The sequence below is a fragment of the Borostomias antarcticus genome (genome assembly GCF_949987555.1).
Source record: "Borostomias antarcticus genome assembly, chromosome: 6".
NCBI lineage: Eukaryota > Metazoa > Chordata > Actinopteri > Stomiiformes > Stomiidae > Borostomias > Borostomias antarcticus.
The window spans coordinates 31,308,024-31,328,486 of record NC_140239.1 but is presented as its reverse complement, the minus strand read 5'-3'; the positions used below and the strand labels follow the sequence as shown (position 1 = coordinate 31,328,486).

General features: G+C 43.2%; 1 protein-coding gene across 1 annotated transcript; it reads right to left on the bottom strand.

The window, feature by feature from the left end:
• Window positions 1-231: 231 nt before the first annotated feature.
• On the bottom strand, window positions 232-17,013 carry LOC311310639 (apolipoprotein B-100-like). Its single transcript, XM_084440149.1, has 28 exons — window positions 16,938-17,013; window positions 15,923-15,961; window positions 15,644-15,756; window positions 15,398-15,543; window positions 13,929-14,076; window positions 13,378-13,530; window positions 13,151-13,275; window positions 12,973-13,058; window positions 12,235-12,685; window positions 11,991-12,105; window positions 10,990-11,136; window positions 10,553-10,764; window positions 10,215-10,410; window positions 9,923-10,102; window positions 9,607-9,810; window positions 9,343-9,501; window positions 9,033-9,235; window positions 8,759-8,941; window positions 8,527-8,642; window positions 8,173-8,380; window positions 7,900-8,072; window positions 7,593-7,756; window positions 6,992-7,101; window positions 6,300-6,673; window positions 1,955-6,058; window positions 1,738-1,849; window positions 1,354-1,543; window positions 232-1,252 (listed from the first exon to the last, which is right to left on the bottom strand). Exons 1-28 carry the CDS (start codon window positions 16,987-16,989, stop codon window positions 437-439), a joined length of 9,279 nt encoding a protein of 3,092 aa, XP_084296275.1. The 5' UTR covers window positions 16,990-17,013; the 3' UTR covers window positions 232-436.
• Window positions 17,014-20,463: the final 3,450 nt, after the last annotated feature.

Genomic DNA, 20,463 nt, shown 5'->3' with positions numbered 1-20,463 from the left:
TCACAGTAATGTACAGGGAACTGTGTGTGTAAAGGGCTATATGTCTGTCCCAGCGGTCTGTAAAAAAATGACAAAATGTATGTTTGTTTTTTTCCCACTGTTATTGATAAAGTATGTTAGATAATAAAACATATTAATCACACACTGTACAGTATGATATATGGGCTTTATTGATACTCATCACTTCTTACATCTTGTTTGTTGAAGACAAAGGGAAGTGGGACTCAATAAAGTTAGCATTTTTGGTTGGTATACACAAGAAGTCATTCACATAAAAACAACAAAACAACTTTTAAAACAAGGTGGATGTTAACTTGACTACTATAGACATGCAGAAACGTAAGTGTTCATTTGTTACTCCCAAAAGAGTACAGTTGGAAGTGATAGGACAGGTGGCAGTGTTTAACAGACTAGGGTCTTAGTTTATGAGGGCAACTCACTGGCGGAAGGGTAGGTTGATCTCAAGCTTTCTTCCGCTCACTTTTCCATGAGCTTGGGCCTCCACAGAAGCCTGCTGCAGGAAACCAGACATGGTGTTGTTGAACTGGCTTACTACAGACATAACCATGTCCACGATGTACTCAAGTTCAATATTCAGGACACTCATGTCTACATGTAGGCTCTTCTGATCCCACAGCAGATCCAGAAGCCTGTTATAGATGTTTTTCAGGTTGGTGATCACCTGTTCCAGGATCTGGCCTCCAGTCATAACTTCACCAGTTGGCATATTGATCTCGATGTTGTTGATCATCTCAACCAGAATATTGATGTTCACCTTCAGGTTGGCAGACATCGCGTGGGTGATCTTCAAAAGCAAGTTAGCAATGCCTGTGTTTACCTTCTTGAGTACTTCAAGGAGATTGGTCATTTCCTCTGAGCCCGGCAGCTTGAATTGGATGTCTTTCAGGTAATTGAATGAATCATCCAGTATGTTCCTAACTTCTCTGTAGTATGCGTTAATGATGGATTGGATGATCACAAAACTCTGTCTGATATGGGAGTTGATGAAATAGTTGTAGACCTCTCCAATAAATGAGACAGTAAACCCCGTCAGTTCCTTGACATTTTTAGTGATCGAATGCTTGTCGTCAAAGTTGGTCAGGGTGGATGTGATGGCAGGCAGTCTCTCCTTAAGGCCCTGAAGCATGTCATCGGTGGCTTCCATATTGTAGGCAACATGGAGGTTCATCATGTCAGCATCCTGAAGAGACGTTCTGATGATCAGGATTTCAACATCATCCTCAGGGGCAGACTGTAGGATAGAGGAGAAATACAGTGAGCACAAAGCAAAAACAAGATGAAATTGAATCAGAGACCGGGTCTGTGGTGATGTGACATTTAAAAGGTACTCACAGCGTAACGGCTGTAGAGTCTAGCGTTCAGCTGAGCTGGAGTTCTGCCCTGGAGCTGGAGACCCAGGAACCCAGTGGATGGAGTAGAGATGGAAGCGCTGAATCCATTTCTATGGGCAGTGTAGCGGACGTTCATGTCAGTGAAGGTGGGGCTGGTGATGTCCACGTTCAGGGTGTTGCGTTGGGAGACACTGAAAAGATGCAAAATGTGTGGATGTCCATCAAACCGTGAATACTGTACTAATTTGTATGATGAAGATTCTACTTCATGCACTTTTTTTTCCTGATACTGTATGTACAAAGGAGAAAAAAAAATCACACTCAAGCGAAAACAAAAAATAGGTATACTGTAAATGCTGCACTGTAAAATGCATTGATGTATTACCTCAAAGGTTCAGTAAGAACTTGCTGAATATCCATGGTCAGATCAGAGAGAGTCAGGATAAACTTGCCAGTCATGCTCAGGACATCCTCAATCTCAGTGAGGCTGATGGATCCTTCGGAAGGAAATTATGAAAATCATGTTATTTTTCAAAGATGCATTAGCAGGTGTGTGGCTATTTTATAACAAAGAATGTCAGTTAAATTGGGATTTTACTCACCATCCATGTCATAATCCAGGAAGACAATGGGAGAGGTAGTAGAGGATTTAAGTGTCACTTTCATGTCAGGGACAGCTCTCTCAAAGTCAACTGCCATGCTTGTGGTGTACATAGGAGTGACAATCTTGGCAGTGGAAGACATCTTCTGTTTGAAGGCTGACAACTCAACAATTGTCTTCTCAAAGTAGGAAATGTACATCAATAAGGTTGGCTGAATCATGTTGATCTCATAATTGGCAGTCAGCGAGGTTGGTGCCAAGTCAATGGTGGCCTGTGCAACATGCCTTCCATAGGTGGTGAAGGGGTGCAAGTTGACCTTGTTGTTGCTGGTGAACTTCAGAATTGCATACACACGACTCAGGGAAGCCTCCACAGCCAGGTTCTCATCCACATCAAAATCAAGGATCTTGGTCTCATCATTGTTGAGTTTAGCATTGGCAATGATCTTAGAAGTGGAGCGCAGACCATCAGCATTCAAGTACATGTTAGCCTCATTGTCCAGAGTGGCCAGAATGAGGCAGTGGTCCAGCATTGTGCCATCAAGGTTGCTCTTGGTGAAAGTCTCCATGGAGATGTAGTCAAGGGTTCCATCCAGCTTCAGGCTGTGGTCAGCCGCTGCCTTGCCAACTGCATTGATCAAGGGCAGGTTGAAATCACCCTTTAGCTTCAAGGTGGAAGCAGCATTTACCTTGCTCTTGGTGTCAGCAACAAACTGTTGGTTGACCTCAAGGTTGAGGCTGGGCAGGGCAACTTTAGCAACTGTAGACACAGAGACATCAGCCTCCATGTTGTCTGTGTTCAGGCTGATTGAGCTGCTATGTTTTCCCTCAATATGGGGGTTCTCCAGGGACAGAGCAGTGGCCAACTTCAGCCCTCTCTTGGTGGTCAGGCTGGTGGTGCCATCAAGCTTGGCCTTCAGGGCTTCAAACACAGAAGTAGAGGTTGCACCTAGGCGGAAAACAAGGTCATCCTCAGCAGTGAGTCCAGCATTGGCATTCAGATTAAAGATGGCAGACTTGAATGACAGTTCCGTGATCATGTTGCCCAGTGAAGGGATTCGGATTAGACCCATGACAAGAATGGGGGCAAAGTTGCTCTTCTGGTACGCAATCTTGGCATCCACACCAACATTCTGCTCAGGGGTGGTCAAGATGTGCTTCATGCCAGTATACTCATACAGGTTCAGATCATTGATAGCTGGGGTGTGGAAGTCTATGAAGGGCAGGTCGATCTCGGGGATGTCAATTGGCTTGGTCAGGAACTCAACATAAACTTCACCATCCACAGCAGCGTGGATACTGGCCTCCTTCTCATTGTTGTCAATGGTGAAGTTGTAGGAATATTTGTACTGGTTGAAGCGAGCAAGTGCCATTGTGTTGATGTGTTGAACATCAGGGTTGATGGTGGCAGAGTAGTCATTCTGGAGATCAATCTTGGCATTCAAGGTATACGGGATGCTAATCTTGGTAGTTCCCTTATTCTGGAAGTCGAAGACAACCTCCGCAGGACGAATCAGAACATTGATTGCGTTAGACAGGACTCCACTGATATCACCAACAAGCTCTGTGTCGTGGTTTACCTTCATCTGAACCCTCATGTCACTCAGACTAACATGTCCAGATGCCACCACCAAGCTGCTCTTGATGGCTGGGCCCTCTGCCTCAGAACGGGCATCAAATTTGATGTAACTGGGTATGACGCCATCAACAGACAATGTTTGCTTCATCTTCACAACATCTATGTCTGTGACACCAGCGAATATCAACTTGATAGTGCTGGGATTGATATTAAACTGCAAGTCGCTCTTGTGGGTGCTCTCCTGAGAGTTGATCTTGGCAGAGCCCTCGTTTCCAATATTTAGTATAACTGTGAAGGTCTCTTGGCGAAGAACAGCCTTCTGTGTCAGAGAGGCCTCACTGGTGAAATCAATAATTGGGATGTTAATTCGGTGGTTGTAGGTTGTATCAAGAGAGGCAGTCATCCCACCATTCATAGCGAAAAAGGCATTGTTAACAAAGTCAGCAGTGTAGGGATAAGTAGTGACCTTCACTGTGGTCTTAGCTAAGGCCTGGGCAGACAGGCCATAGAGGGTAACCGATGCCTGGTGGTCAACTGCAGCAGCAGAATGGGTGAACTTCAGGGTCTCTGCAACAATCACACGGCTCATTTTAGGGATAGCAACACGCACAGTTGAGTCCATGTTGTAGTTGAGGATCTCAAAGCTGGGAGATGTGGCCTGTGAGGTTAGGGCAGCAGTAAACTGAGGCATCATCGCATTTTGAGTTGCATTCTTAAGCTCAGCTGAGGTCTTGATGCTGTAGATGGGAGTGTTGACTTTGATCTCACCATACAGTTTACCGAAGCATGGGACTAAGACCTCACTGCTGATGGTTGGCAGGTGGTACCCAGGGATCTGAAGGATAGGAATCTCCAGGAGCTTCTCAACAGGGACAGTGGGGAGGGCAGGGAAAGAGATCTCTGGAAGGGTGATTTCAATTGTCTTTATCATCTCATTCAGGTAAGTGATATATTCACTGATCATCTGGTTGGCATCATCCACATTGGTATTGTAGTTGAAAGACTTCATTTTCTGGACCACTGAATCAAGATATTCGTTCAGATGCACAATCACCTGCTTCATCTCAGTATTTCTCAGGTAGCTGATGGCCACCTGAATAATTTCATCAATTTTGGCTTCCAAATTGACAATAAAATCTGTCGAAATTCCATAAAATTCCTCAAGCTTAGCCTTGATATCCTCATTGTTGAGGTAGTTCTGAAGTGCTTCTGCCATGCTCACAACAGTAATCTTGATGCTTTCCAGGATTACTGACAAACTGTTAATCAATGGTAGCTGAATCATATGTCTCTCTGTGTTCTTATCGTACTTCAGGAAACTAGAGATGGTAAATTCCTGGTTTTCACTGGCTTCTGTGTTCAGGAGGTCAGTGAGGAGCGTGCCAGACACTTCCAGTCCAAGCCTTTCAGCATTGTTGTAGGCACTCACTGCCTGGTTGAGGGCATGGTTGTTCACCTTGGACTTCAACCTAAATGTAGCCGTCTGCTCCTGGGGAGTAATAAGTGTGTCCATCTTGTTGTCAACTGTGGTCTCCAGAGAAAAGCCATTATCCAACTGTTGGGTGACTGAGGCTCTGTATTCGTGGGAGCTGGCCAAAGCCAAGGGCTGTGCTTTCAGGAGTAATTTACCATAGAGCTGAGCGCCATGCATTCCGTACAGGGTCAGGTCACCATCAGCACTGAAGATGGCATCAAGGTTGAAGTCGAAGGGAATGACACTGGCACGGATGGCGTGGTCGAAGCGGAGTGGCTGGGAGTTGAAGCGGGCATTACTGTGGATCCTGGCAGCAAGACCAACAACTTCGAGCTCTGTGTTATGGCTCATGTGACTTCCAAGCAGCTTCCCAGTGGTGCTGCACTTAGCGTTGGCAGTCAGGTCAGCATAGTTGATCTCATAGGTGTGCTTGATCTCCTCCTCATTGTAGGTGGCCTTCAGGCTTCCCGTGAGGTCCATCTTGTAGGGCTCTGCCTTCAACTGAGCTTCATTGACCAGGCTGGCACCCAGCAATTTGAAGTTATTGTTCACATTCATAGAGGCAGTGTTCACAGCCAGGCCATCGAAATCCACGGAGGCAGTGACTAGAGAGTAGATGTGATCCTCAGCATGGTCAGAATTGGTCTCCATCTTCAGAGTGACTCCTCCAGCACCAGCAGAGGCCTCAGCCTGGTTGCGGATATTCATGCCAAGAGCAAGTACATTTGTGTCACATTTCAGGGACAGCTGGTTCTCCTTGAAGGAAAGTTCAGCAACCTGGGTCAAGACGTCTTCAAATGCATTGGTGTTGGACACAACAGACAGCTCCCTATAGGCTACCTTTGCTGTGATGGTATTCTGAGCCTGAAGATCTACATTCAGGCCAATGGGACTTGTTGCTTTAATATTGCCGCTGGATTTCACATTGATCGTGTCTCCCAGTGTTGCAACTTCCGTAATACTGATGCTGGCATCAATAAGCGTATGCGCCACAGAGCTCATTATCTCGGCCTTGATGGAGTTGTCAGGGGAGCTAGCAAGCAGTCCAGAGCCTATACAGAAGAGAAAAGTAAACTAATACATTAATTCACATTCAGACAAAAATGAAAGATGAATAATTATACTGTATAATGTCTCACACAAAAATAGAATCAAAGCTCACTCACTCAGCTATTTATGCACATGAAAAAAGACAGACCATTCTTCTTGATCAAGTTCTTCTTGGATACATCATAAGCACAAGACCAACTAAATGATGTGTTCAACCATGTCCTTTGCATACTTTATTAGTACCTTTAATCCGGATGGAGAGAATGTCCACCTGGGAGCTGCCAGTCACATCAAACTTGGCCGAGTAGCTTGGTGTCTCAACAGCATCTTTGCCAGCAGATACAGAAGCCTCCAGATCATACAGGTTGCAGTGCACCTTGGTGGAAACCTCAGCTTTGCCAAAGAGAGGCACAAACACTGTAACGGTCTCAGGGATGTCGAGCTCAGGGATGGGGATCTGCATGGAGGGAAGCTCAAGGCCAAACTGGGGCAGAGACAGGTGTGGGGTGGTCAGGGCAAGGGGGAAGTTCAGCTCCTCTGTTAATTTTCCTCCAAGAGGCAGGGGAAGTGCAAAGGTGATGCGGGCATCGTTGAAGTAATAGGCAGCTTTGGCCTCACTGCAAGATAATGTTAGAACAATATCGTCAATTATAAATGAATTTGATTTCTGAACATGTGTACAGCTACATTGATACATTATGCTGTTATGCTTATTGTTTGCTTGTATAAAGAGAGGGATACATAACAATATCATGCAATATGTCCATTAAACCTCACAATCCTTTTAATGAATATATAAAAGCTTTTAAATATAAACCATTCAAAAAGAAGCTACTGCTTATATTTTTATTACATTTAGGTTCATGGGTTATTCTTAGGTGAGGGAGCACCCACCAAGTCAGCATTTTTCTAATTTTTTCATAAATGTAACTTACGCGTTCAGGAACAGGTTCTCAGGCAGAGAAAGCTCCGGCATCGCAGGTATTCTCAGGTTCTGCAAGTAAGGGACATCAGCGGCGTATCTCTCCAAGTAGTCGTTGGTTGCCTGTTTAAGAAATACTACTTGTTTAACACATATTTCAATCTTTTTAATAATAGAGACAAAAAGGTTCCGCACACTTAAGTCCATGCAAGTATCATTTAAAAGCCTAATAGCCAAGCTTTCAGTCTATGACGGGCGGCTGTAGCTCAGTTGGTAGAGCGGGTCGTTCAGTGTTCGAAGGGTCAGTGGTTTGAATCCCAGCTCTGACTGTCCACATGTTGAAGTGTCCTTGAGCAAGACACCTAACCCCAAATTGCTCCCAATGAGCAGGTTAGCACCTTGCATGGCAGCTACCGCTTTGAATGGGTGAATGAGAGGCCATTGTAAAGCACTTTGAGTGCCGCTAAGGTGGAAAAGCGCTATATAAGTGCTGTCCATTTACTTCATCCGGGCATACATCTTAAATCTTTTAATCTTAAGCATAAATCTTTTTAATAATAAATAAAGTAGTCATTGAAAGCAAGGGATTGTTAAATACTACATTTTATATTTACCTCCACAGACTTGGTGAGGATATGACGGACCTTTCTGTCCGCCTCCCCCACCTCCATATCAAGGACACCATTGACCAACTTCTCAATTGCCTCAGCCTGAGGAAGAGTCTTTTGGATCTGTGAGTTCATGTCAGACTTGACCTCAGCTTCAATCTTGCTGTCATCTAGAAAATTATAGAATTCAAATTTAAATAAAATGAACCCAAGAGGAATGTTGCTGTGTATATTACTTCTGATTTGTATAATGAAGTTGATAGTTCACATCAGGGAAATAAGTTAGTAGATGGAGTGAATGTGAAAGTTCTACCATATTTCAGGGAGATCTTCTGCACTGAGGTGGTCACTGGGAGCTTGATGTCACTCTGGAGCACCAGTTCCAGTGCCTCATCACCCTTCAGATTGGCTGTGACCGTGGCATCAGTGTGAAGTGAAGGGACAAGCAGCTGCACCTGCAGCATAGCGTCCTTCATGGCCTGAATTCTGGAGGAAAGAAAACCATGAGCTTCTATTCTGGGTGATAACGAAACACAAACTGATCCAAAGGACTGCAGAAAGGTGTTGGACTGCACAGTCAGCTTACTTGGCACGGCCAACCAGAGACAGCTGAGGGATGTTCTTGTTGATGAGGTCAATGGAGATGGAGTGTGTTCCGTGGCCCTTGGTGTTGCCATCGACAATGCCCAGTCTGAGTCCAGCCTCCAGGTCATAGTCGGGGATCTGGATGTCAGTGGTGAGGACGTTCTTCCTGCGGTTGTACTTCACGGTCGCTGTGGCCTCTGTGGGCATACCTGTTTCCGGATTAAAAATTAAAGGGTTCAGTGAAAAAATTCAATGTATTCAGGAGTCTGATTGTATTCCTATTTCATAGTCCTGTGATAAAACATCTGTAAAAGTATTTTATTTCCTCATTTGAAGGCATGATTTTAAGTTATACCTTCTGCCTTCAGGACCATCTTCACATTGTCAACCTTCTCCTCCATGAGGAGTTCGTAGGCGATGGTGGCAGAGTATTCAGACACATCTCCAGTGGGGTGGAGCTCCACAGCAAACCTTAGAAGTATTGGTTTCGATTTAGAATACAGACATTTTCTCATTCAAATGAGGAAAATATTATGAATGCAGTATGTGTTTGGAAATCATGTGGATTGGTCATTTCTAGTACTTACTTGCTGTCACCAGTGAAGGGGAAGTATGGGGCAGTAGCGTGAGAGCTAGCATCAGTGTATTGCAGGACAGTGCAGTACTTCATTCCAGCGATGACAGGGGAGCACTCAGAAACATCTACTCTATCCTCCACCATAGGGGGGATGGTCTTCACCTCAGCAGAGGTCACGGCTACCAGGGAGTTGCTGTAAATGAGGTAGAGAAAGGTTTGAGTTCATGCTGTTATTGGTTAATGTTGGTTTCCACCCATTTTCTCAGATTGGTATTGAGACTTACGTGACGCTGATGAGCTTGGTAGGGCTCTGGGGAGCAGGGATGGTCAGCTTGACCTCGCTTCCAGACATGGCGATCTTAGCTCTGAGGCCACTCTCATGGTACAGGTTAGTGTGCATCTCCAGTCCAGACATGACGTACTCAGGGATGTGAGAGCCAACCTGGGTCACAAACTCAACTCCAGCAGAGGGCATGAAGGAGAACGCCTGTAGGAAAGAAACCAGGCACAATGTGTCAAACAAATAGAATATGTTGTAAAAAATGACAGCGATAAGTGCTTTCACCAAATTCACCAAATTATGTTTGAAATTACCCTATCAGGGCCATTCAGAGCCATGCCTCCCTTGACACCAGGGGTGAAGGTACCAGACAGGGCAATCCTCAGAGGCACACCAGTGGCAGTTGGCAGGAAGAATTCGTTGTCCATGAACATGTAGTGAACAAAGATTTCATTTTCCTCCTTGGTCATCAGCTACAAGTAGAAATAAGATAGAGTTAATTCACAGACACATGGTTTTGTCATGGTAAAATTGCCACAATCGTAGTTGTTCTGGGATATTGGAGGAATTGTACATACACCATTGCGGAACATCTTGATCAAGTTGTCCATCATGAGACCAGCAGAGAAGGCCATCTCCTCCATGTCTTTGGTCTTGAGGTATCCCAGCTCATTTCCCAGCAGTCTCAGGTAAACCATAGCCTCAGGGGATTCCTGAGCCTTCAGGTTCTTCACCAGTTTGTTGACGTTGTTACCGATTTCCCTCATGAGATTCTGAGAGGCCTACAACGGAGCATATCAGTACACAAGTCAGTTAGTTACATTGATCTGTTTCTTGCAATAATTAGGGTCATTTGATAAGGAACCAGAATGAGGACAGAATGATTTTCAATACTTGTCTCTTCTGCCTGTCAGCCTTCAGAGTGGGAAGCACGGTCTTCAAAACCTCATTGACCATCTGGGGCATCTTATCAGAAACAAAGTAGATTGTCTTCAATGCTATGTCAGGAAAGAAGCCATCCTTGCCAAACAGGGTCTCCACGGTAGGCTCCAGTCCTTTGCCCTCAATGCCAACCTTAAAAGTAAACAGAGAAAGTATTGTTGATATTAAAGTCAAAAAGTTGCTAAAACTCCCTAAAGAAAGGGAGCAGGGAATGCTAAACCACTTTTTTATTTCGTTTTTTTACCTCCATTATGTCAATATCAAAGCCGAATGCCTTCAGGGTCATCTCGAGCATGACTTCCTGGGGAAGGTAGCTGGTGCCCTCAAAAATCATGTTGCCTTTCACAGATCCGATCTGGTAGTTGCGGGAGAACTTGGTGGCGTCCATGACGGTTCCAACCTCATTGCCCTGCAGAGCATCAAGGATCTTCTGTCTCAGCCTGTAAGAGAAGGAAGGATGGATTGTTTGAGCAAAGTAATGATGGCAAAGAAACAATAAAATAAGAAAGGCTAAGATAGAGTAGCTGGAGTTTGTTACTGTATTATATATTTCGATAGGTACACTGTAGCATTTTCACATACTGTAGGGTTTCAGGTGTGGTGGAGGCCAGGATGTTGGTCAAATGGGAGATGACAAAGCTCTTAGCCTGCTGGTTCTCCTCAATGGGCAGGGCTGCGGCCAGTTGAGCCAGTTCACTTGGCTGGGGGTCCTTCATCAGCACCAGATAGGAAGCAACACGCTTCTGCAGGGGGCTAGCACCATCCAAAAGCACCTGCATGAGCACCTTTCTCCCCTGTGACAAGGAAATAAAATAGAATAGTTAGGACTAAGACTAAGACTAAGTTCCACTGATTATCACACACCTGAGTGTGTGAAATTTGTTCTCCGCATTTGACCGATCCCCTGGGGGAGCGGTGAGCAGCAGCGGTGCCGCGCTCGGGAATCATTTGGTGATGTAGGAATGGTAAGAACAAAAGTTGTGTTCTCGTTTGTTGATTTTTCTTTTAGTTTAACTCACCTCCTCAGGGACAGGGGTCAGTTTGTAGGCCTGGATGGCCGCCTGCTGGACCTCCGGGGAGGCGGCGGGCTGGTTCACACACTGGATCACAGCGGTCCTCAGGGCCGGGCTGGCAGCTCCCATGGCAGCAGCCATGTTACCAATAACCTGGGAAGTGGAGCAAAAAGTCAATTTATTATCATCCTGTCCCAGTGATGGAACACACAGGGGGAAGTTACAGTGACAAAAGTAGGGCTGTCAACGTTAACGCGTTAACGCTCGTGATTAATGTGGAAACTTTAAATGTGTTAATTTAATAATATATAATTAATATAAGACGTTCACATTCGGCATGGTGAATTTAGTTTCAAAAAGCTTCAAGATGGAAGTTTAGATTTAAAAAAAAACGTATTGCATATTGCAGTGATGTCTTTCCACCGAAGCAAGTTAAGTAAAAACAACAACTCTTGATTCCTCCACTAATGCCGAGCTCACACTTCAGGAGGAGAGATCTGGTCTGGACCGTTGGTCGGTACCGATGTTCGGCCCAGATGATCTTGTAATGTGAGGGGTTTACAGATCTAATCTTAAACCTTCCGGTCGGCTCGCAGACCCATCAGGGCCGACCCGATAATATCAAAGTTGTTTGATATTTAGATTAGCACCGTCAGTACTTTACAAGCGAGACAGTGGTTTGTTGCTCCTTCGGGCACGGTAATGCACGGTAATGCTTGTTTGAGATTTGCGAGAAGAATATCTGTTAAGATTCTCCTTATGTGTGTGATGCAACCCGATTTCAAAATTGGTTAGGATGTTAGGCTACTACCTACTTTGTTTTGCTTTTTTTTTTCCGAACACCATATAGGCTATTTGTTTCATCTTCCCCCGAAAATACAAGTAAATACTAGTATTTTAAACTTGTGATTAATCATGATTAATCACAGCTTATTATTGTCATTAACTCAATTAACATTTTTAATTAATTGACAGCCCTATAAAAAAGCCAACGATCAGCTGCTCACCCTCAGGGTCATGAAGGTCTGTTCCTTGTCACCAGAGCAGTCACCCAACTGGGTGACCATGAACTCAGCAACACTGTAGATCTCAGGGGTCACTTTTCCTTCAGCCTTATAGAAACTGGTGAAGAACACAATGACATTTGAAATCAGAAAAACAATCAAGGAACTCATAGTCCAACGATTCTAATACAATAGATGTCCTTTCAGAAATTACTTCATAATTTGTTTTAGGGAGTTGTTCACTCACCTTTTGACAGCGTTGCTCAGGGCATACATGATGGGCCTGCTCTGCTTGTACTGAGCCATAGCCAGCATGTCCTTGACCAGGAGGGCAGAGGGGTGGGGCAGCAGGCCCATGGCGAACACCGCGGCATCAACCTCAATGGCAGAGTCATCAAAGGTCCGGAGGATCTGCATGATAGCGCTGCTGCACTCTGGGGTGCCACACTGGGCCAGAACCTGGTATGCCAGGGGTCCGGAAACCTCCAGGGCTTCTGGGATTGCAGGGCTCAGGGTCTCAGACTTCATTCTACGGACCATGCTCACAAGCTTCTGGAAGAGGTGGGCCCTCTTCTCTCCGTTGTTGGTCTGGGACAGAGTGGCCAGTTCTCTCAGGATGTCCAGAGCAGCATCCTTGTCCTGGACGGCATCCATGTCTTCAGCAGCCTCCATGGTCAGACCCTTGAGGTTGGCCTCATCTGCAGAAAGGCAAAGAGCAGGTTAGGCATGATGTAAATCATACTTTTCTGTCATCGATTTCAAAAAGGCATTTGACTCGATACACAGAGGCGCGATGATCAAGATACTTAAGGCCTACGGTGTCCCTTCCAATCGGGCCATAGAGACCATGTACACAGGTACAAGAGTCAAGATGGCGACCCTAGATGGCAACAGTGAGGAGTTGGACATCCTGACTGGGGTGTTGCAAGGGGACGCCTTCTACTATCTATCCCAATAATGACATGACTTCTGAGATCATACTTACTGCGGTCGAAGACTCTGTCATTGTAGGCGGACACCTCCAGCAGAGTCAGAGTCTGTTTGCCAGTGTTGGTAACCCCATATTCTCCTCTGTAGGAAGACGACAGATGGTAAATACATGGTATACTGAATGGCACTTCTTTGAAAGCATTTAGTGGGATATTGGGGCGGATGGGACTCACTTGTGAGAGAAAGGCACCAGGATGTGCTTCTCAGTGCAGGTGGCAGAGGTCATGTGCTTCTTATTATTGTCAAACTTGTAGTTGCAGGTCTGGGAGCTCCTGACCAGCTGGGCTAGAGGGTAGTGCTGTAGGAGGGAAAATGCAATTGATATTGTTTTGGATTATAGTGAGGGGTGGAGTTGAATTTCACAATGCAGCCAATAGGTATTGCTGTCTGGTAGTCTAACCATGCCAGAGATGAGAGCCAGGGGGCTGGTGTGATCCCTCTGGGGGATGAAGCTGTCGCATTTTGAGAGGTCTCTGGAGAGGATGATTTCAGTGGCGATGGCCTCCCTAGCGTTGACAGAGGAGATGGTCTTGCACATGCCATGGATGGTGGGCTGAAGGAGGGTTAACAGAAAAGGTCAGAGGTCAAGGGTCAGTGATATTTTGACCGATGTTCACTTTTAGAATTAGTGGTCATTAGGCACATTAGATGAGATAAGTATGGACTATAAATAATAATAATAATAATAATAATAATAATAATAATAATAATAATAATAATAAAACATTGTATTTAAAGATGTCTTTCAGGACACTCAAAGTCGTGTATAAAGCATGATAATATATACAGTAAAAAGTACAACAACAGTAAGGCAAATAAAAACGAGGACAGTAGAGGTCAGAGGGCAAAGGGAGACGGACGTATAGGAGGGTGGATGGAGAACAGACAATTGGAAAGAAACAAAACAGTGTGGTGCAATAAAGATTTATTTGATGAATCCGATGGACGTACCAGCTCCTTGTTCTTGTCCTCCTCCAGCAGGGGCACAGCGAGGGCAGAGACGATTCCTCTCTTGATGTTCAGGATGGTGATGGACTCGTCCTCCTCAGGATACAGTTTCACATCGTACACTCCCTCAACCACAACCTTCAGAGGATACCTGGACAAGAGTGGGAAGAGAATTGTCATTTACTTCAGGAAATGCAGTTTACTTCTGGAATTGTATTATGATGGGCCCACACAAGACTGAGAGAGTTATGGAAGAGCATTAGGGCCAACAGCCCAGTTTTTTTGTTTTTTTTTAAGCTTCTGAGTTTAAAGTCAGGAATTCTTACTTTTTTCTCAGAAGTTATTTCTGACTTTTTTCTCAGACATTCTGACTTTAAAATCAGAAATCCTGAGGTTTTTTCTCAGAAATTCTGACTTTAATCTCAGAAATTCTGACTTTAATCTCAGAAGTTATTTCTGACTTTTTCTTCAGAAATTCTGACTTTAAAGTCAGAAATTCTGACTTTAAACTCAGAAGCTTAAAAAAAAAAAAAACTCAGTTGTTGGCCCTAATGCTCTTCCGTAGAGAGTAGAGTGGTGAGGTGATGTCATTTTATAGACTTTATGTTTTTTATAGGCTTTACCATTGTGGGGTGTAGTCCAAAATCCCTATGGAAAAATTAATATGATTTGCGAAAAATGCTGAAAATAAGTTGTGTTTAACAGAGACTCCCAGAATAGAGTACCTTTTGTTCAAAAACTTCAAATACATCATTGAAGATGAGTTTTGTGAATTTTGAAGCCCTTAGTTGATTCTGAGGTCGATGTTGTTGAGTTATGCTAACTAGATTATTATTGAAACTAGACTACAATAGTCGAATGGCCGCCATTTTTTCATAGCCTGAGCTAGTCCTAGATATCGTAGGGATTTCCCAAACTGAATAACTGAATACCCTGTAGTCCTGTAATTAATAAACACAAAACTGCCTTGCTAGCTCAATCTTGTTGTAACTAAGATATCTGCTGGATTTTTTTAAATCCATGGACAGATTTAATTATCATGAACGTGAATTTCATTTTTATGCATTTTCATAGCTACAGTGTAGCACAGTAAAAATTGTGGCATGTCCGAAAGACATTTGACTCATGTAGTCCAGCTTCAAATATGGTTGGCTTATCCCTAGCAACATCAACTTCAGGGCCAATTACATTAAAGGCTTCAAAATCCACAAAACCCATCGCCAATGATGTATTTGAACTTTTAGAACAAAACTCTTTTCTGGGAGTGTCTGTTAAATACATACCTTATTTTCAGAATTGTTCACAAATCCCACTCATTTTGTCCATAGGGATTTTGGACAACACCCCACAATGCCAGCAAGTGACGTCAGACCTCCCCACTCTATAGGCACGATATATTACGATGTGTCTGCACAAGACTGACAGAATAGGCAGGGTTTAGGTGCAAAACAGGAAGTGACAGAGATGCATACTTCTCCATGGCAGCAGCGAAGGCATCGGAGCCGGCAGCAGGTCCAAACACAGGGTGGCCCTCTGCGTCCGTGTCGACCACCTCACTCAGGCTACAGCCTGTGGTGCGCAGGATGTAACTGCAACTCTGAGGGACTTCGATCTCCACCTGTAGAGGAAGGCACAGATTTTAGACTGTTGCCTGATGACTATGTTGGTGCCAGCTAAGGTTATATTCAGGTGAACGGCCTGTGAGGCATCTACTGTACCTTGCAAGAGCCCTTAGGTCCAGTCCTGAGCTGGGAAGCTCCGTTGATGGCATTCAGGGACTCGGCCTCATACTGGTATTCATACTTACGGAAGGCCTTGTACCTTTGTGCCACTAGAGGAGAATCACAAGGATAACTGTGTTCAAATTGTGAAAATTATCCACCTAAGCCACCCATCTACATTTCAGACACTGATGTATACTCCCTGTATATTTTATGTAAATAATGTTTCTGGAATGCCTTGTACTACTAAGGTAACTAAAATGTGTTACAACTTACACAAGCATGTTGGTTGATCTTTGTGCTCTTCCTGAGCATCTGAGAGGAGAAAAGCATAATCAGAGACCAAAGCAATGCAATTCAAAATGTATAAATCGTAGAATAAATCTGATACACATTACACTAACACATAACATTACTACACTGTAAATTCAGATTCTCAAATGAAAACATCAAGGTGAAATACGCCTTCATCTTGCAATCAAAGACTACAAAATATTATTCGGTGATATATGATATAAAATAACGTAAAACTGAAGATTTCCTCTTAAAGGACAATGCTCGTTTTTGACAACCTGGACCTTATTTATGACATATTATAAGACGTTTGACTCACCGAGATCACTTTGGTGTAGTTCGGAGCCATGTAGAAGAAATTTAAAATCCAGCGCGAGCCAGTATATCCATGTAATGGCGGTGGTCGGGGCACTTAGAATGCAGTTTCTAAAAAATCTATTTTCTGCCGCAAAACGGTTGTTTTCATTAATCTGTCTTGATGAATCGCTAGCTGTGCTTACATAGAGCATATAGGCCTGTTGTGGTTTTTCACATGCCTCTGTAATATGATCTTTAGAAACGTCTTTAGACACGAAATAGCTTCCTCACTTGCTCCAGCACGCATGCGCACAGCGTGCTGGAGCAACGATTGCGCGCTGTGCGCATTAGTGCTGGAGCATTACATCATATACATCATATTACAGAGGCATGTGAAAAACCACAACAGGCCTATATGCTCTATGTAAGCACAACTAGCGATTCATCAAGACAGATTGATGAAAACAACCGTTTCGCGGCAGAAAATTGATTTTTAGAAACTGCATTCTAAGTGCCCCGACCACCGCCATTACATGGATATACTGGCTCGCGCTGGATTTTAAATTTCTTCTACATGCCTCTGAACTACACCAAAGTGATCTCGGTGAGTCAAACGTCTTATAATATGTCGTAAATAAGGTCCAGGTTGTCAAAAACGAGCATTGTCCTTTAAGGTAGCAGAGGTCAGAGTGTAACTCACAAGCCAAGACAAGGGTGCTGAGAAGCAAAAGGCCGAGCTTGGTGTCCCCCATGATGGGTTCACTGAAGCTCTCTCCTCTGGCGAGTACTCAGGCAGGACAGATTCCTCAGGTCCAGCGGTGGGATTTTATACCTCTCAGCGCTGCCCATGGGGAGGAGAGTAGGAGTCCCGGAGAAAAGCACTGCCCCAACTCCAAAGTCCACCTGTCCGGCCTGTGTGGAGGGACAAAGGCCCGCAGTGCAGTAAGGTCACTGAGGAGCACAGCGGCTGGATTTCAGAACTAGACGTTTTTGTGCAGCTAAGACAAAATGGAGGATTCTTCTTAAAAAGAAATATACTAATCGTAATTGTTATAACTGTGTTATAAAAATCGATAAATGCAATTCCACAAACGTTCCTATCAAATTGCCATGAAATGAGCTGCAGACAAAATGTTTAGTACTGCTTTTGCTTTAAAAGGACTGATCGTGTGTTGCTGAGGGAACCTCTGTTGTACAGTTTTAGCTCTCTTTTTTCTCGAACAAGATACAGAGGAGATTAATGCTTGCGCTCAGACAAAGGTCATAAGAAAAAAAAAAGTATCACCCAGGGGCCGGATAAGTGAGCTGTAAAAATTCTTCCCTGACCCCTCTCAACGAGGCGATCGAGCAAGCTCCTGGATGTTTGTCTACCGGCTAAGAACATTTATAAAAACAACAAGCCCGGTTAAAAACAGCATTAATACAAGAATCGTTTTTGTAGCCCCAGATAGCAGCAGGATGTCAGGACTCAAACACTTTAGTATAACATTTCAAGGGAAAGCCGCCCATAGATTTACATTTGGCTGTGACTGCACCCACTGCTCTGTCTGCATTGCTAGATGCTTGACGGTTTGGTTATAATGTCAGAACTGTGTTATGATCAGCCCCAAATATTTATACTCATTAACAACCTCCAGTGGAAACAGTCCACAGGAAAAGCTGAACATACCATAGTTAGGGGTGCTGATGGATTTCTAAAATGCACCACCTTTGTTTTGTCAACATTTATGTAAAATGTCCAATCTTGACACCAGCTAGAGCATCGCTTGTAACTCTTTCAGTTTCAGGAATTAAAACAATATCATCTGCATATAGAAGGATGGATATTTTTTCATTATCTATAAAGATGCCATTGCCTAAGGCCTTGACTGCCAGAGATCGATGGTTTATGTACATGGAGAAGAGGATAGGAGATAAAACACATCCTTGTTTTACTCCAGAATCGTCTGGGAACCAATCTGTTAGACATCAATGTACACGAACACATTTCCATACAGAGCAGTAAGGCAGTTCAGTATATTGCAGTTCAGTATATTACGTAAGTCAAGGCAAGTTTATTTTTAGAGCACATTTCAGCAACAAGGCAATTCAAAGTGCTTTACATGAGACATCAAGACAAAGTGCAAGAAACACATAAAAGGTCATATAAAACGAAATGTAAAAAAATGACATTTAAAACAAATTGCAGGAAAAATAAAATACAAGAATAAACATTACAGTGCAGTGTATGAATTAATAATTATTTGATTTAATAAAAAGCAGCTGCAAAAAGAAAAGTCTTCAATCTTGATTTTTAAAGAACTGAGAGTTGCAGCAGACCTGCAGTTTTTCTGGAAGTTTGTTCCAGATATGTGGAGCATAAAAGCTGAACACTGCTTCTTCATGTTTTGTTTTAACTCTGGGGACAGAAAGCAGGCTTGCTGAACCCAGAAGGTTGTGTCATGTGTTATTTGACTAGCTAGGTGGTCAGCTGGATAATCAATTATTTTTAACAGTTGCAAAGAAGTGCCAAAGAGTTCACTGATGAAACGACAGTATCACTCACTGTGACACAATCAAACAGCTGCCCTCCAATTGATATGACCCATACTGATACAGGGTGGCACTAGCAGACAGGCATGTCCAGTCCTCTCCACAACAGAGCACAATGGCTGACCCCTCTGGCCATATAAATCATGCCGAGTAAAGGCCATTGTTTTATCAGCTGCTCTAAAAAGATAAACGTTATTATGAGATATGATGACATTATGCAAGCACTTCTCAGGTATAGGGATCAGTTTCACTTCTCATGACCTGGAGAAAAGAAAGAATGACACCATCGTAATTCTGTCATGCTCTAAAACGACTCTTTTCTGATTTTCTGCTTTGATTCCATTAAAAACAATTGTTGACGGGTTAGAATCTAAAGTGCATTCCCCCCTCAAAAGGTGCATGACAAACATCATACATCTTGTTAAACAATGTAAGATTTAACAAATTAACTTGTGTTCCCATGATAATCTCCGGCTCTTGAAAATTGAAATTGAAATTGAAAATCCTGTTTAATTGTCCACGAGAACATACAACCACCAGATGGCAATAAAACAGCATAGCTAGTTGGCCAAATTTCACTGTAGGCCTATTCCATCATGAGGTCCAGACTGAAGTCTTTCTTACAGAAATGAAGTAGGCTACTATCAGAGTATAGACATTTCTTTTATTTTCTTTAAATTGTGGTGCAATTCCGCTTTAGTCAGCATTATTTTCCACATATTACAAGATTTAGGCTAATGTTCATAAATACTGTACATTGTCAAACAAAGATCATGTGGTCTCCAAAGTTTTTAACTCATCCTGTAAGTTATGTGTCCACTGACACCAGGACACTGGAGTCATTGCCCATCTTTCGCCGCAGGCTGAAAACTCACCTCAAGAAGTAGGTTACTGCCCTGACCCGACCTCCTAGCACACGTTTAGCTCAGCACAAGGTTAGGCTCTTAGATGCCTGTTTAAAAAGACGAGTTCTGGTGAGTAGTAGTACACTTGACTACATTGAATGCCGTCGTCTGGGATAGAATAGTCTTTCGAATGACTGTAAATGTAATGTTAAATGCAGAAAATGCATAACATTTGAATGTAAATGTATAGGGGCCTAATGGAATAATATTGAAATGGAAAAATGTAAAGTAAAAGCAGTAGTTATATCTTCTCACTATGTTCGAAATAACACCATAAAAAGTCAAGAAATACATTTAAAATCCTGTAAGGTTCAGGTTAAAATAAGGTTGAAGCTAAAACAAAAATGTCCATGTAATGTAGCTCAATGACCTAATTAAGTTATTCAGCTCTTATTTTAGCTTCAGCCTGATTTGGAATGATTCATTAAAAGTATTCGATTGTTTTAATTAAACCATAAGACCTACTGATCCTATTTTCAAAATACTCCAGCTTGAATAGTAGGCCATTATGCCACGTTGGCCCTGTTATCACTATATTGATTTCTACAAAATGTATTTTGATGCATAATTGTTCCTTTATTCTTTATTCTTTATTTCAGATGCCCATTAGTCACTGCCTCAGTAGCGACTATTCTTCCTGGGGTCTGGGGTACAATATAAAAAATCAGATATCAATAAAACCATTATAAGAAATGAAAAGAAAATACATTTTACCCAGTATGACCACCTTTGACTTTAAAGATTTTTTGTGCCTCAATGAGTAATTTCCACAATAAGTATTTCAGTAGA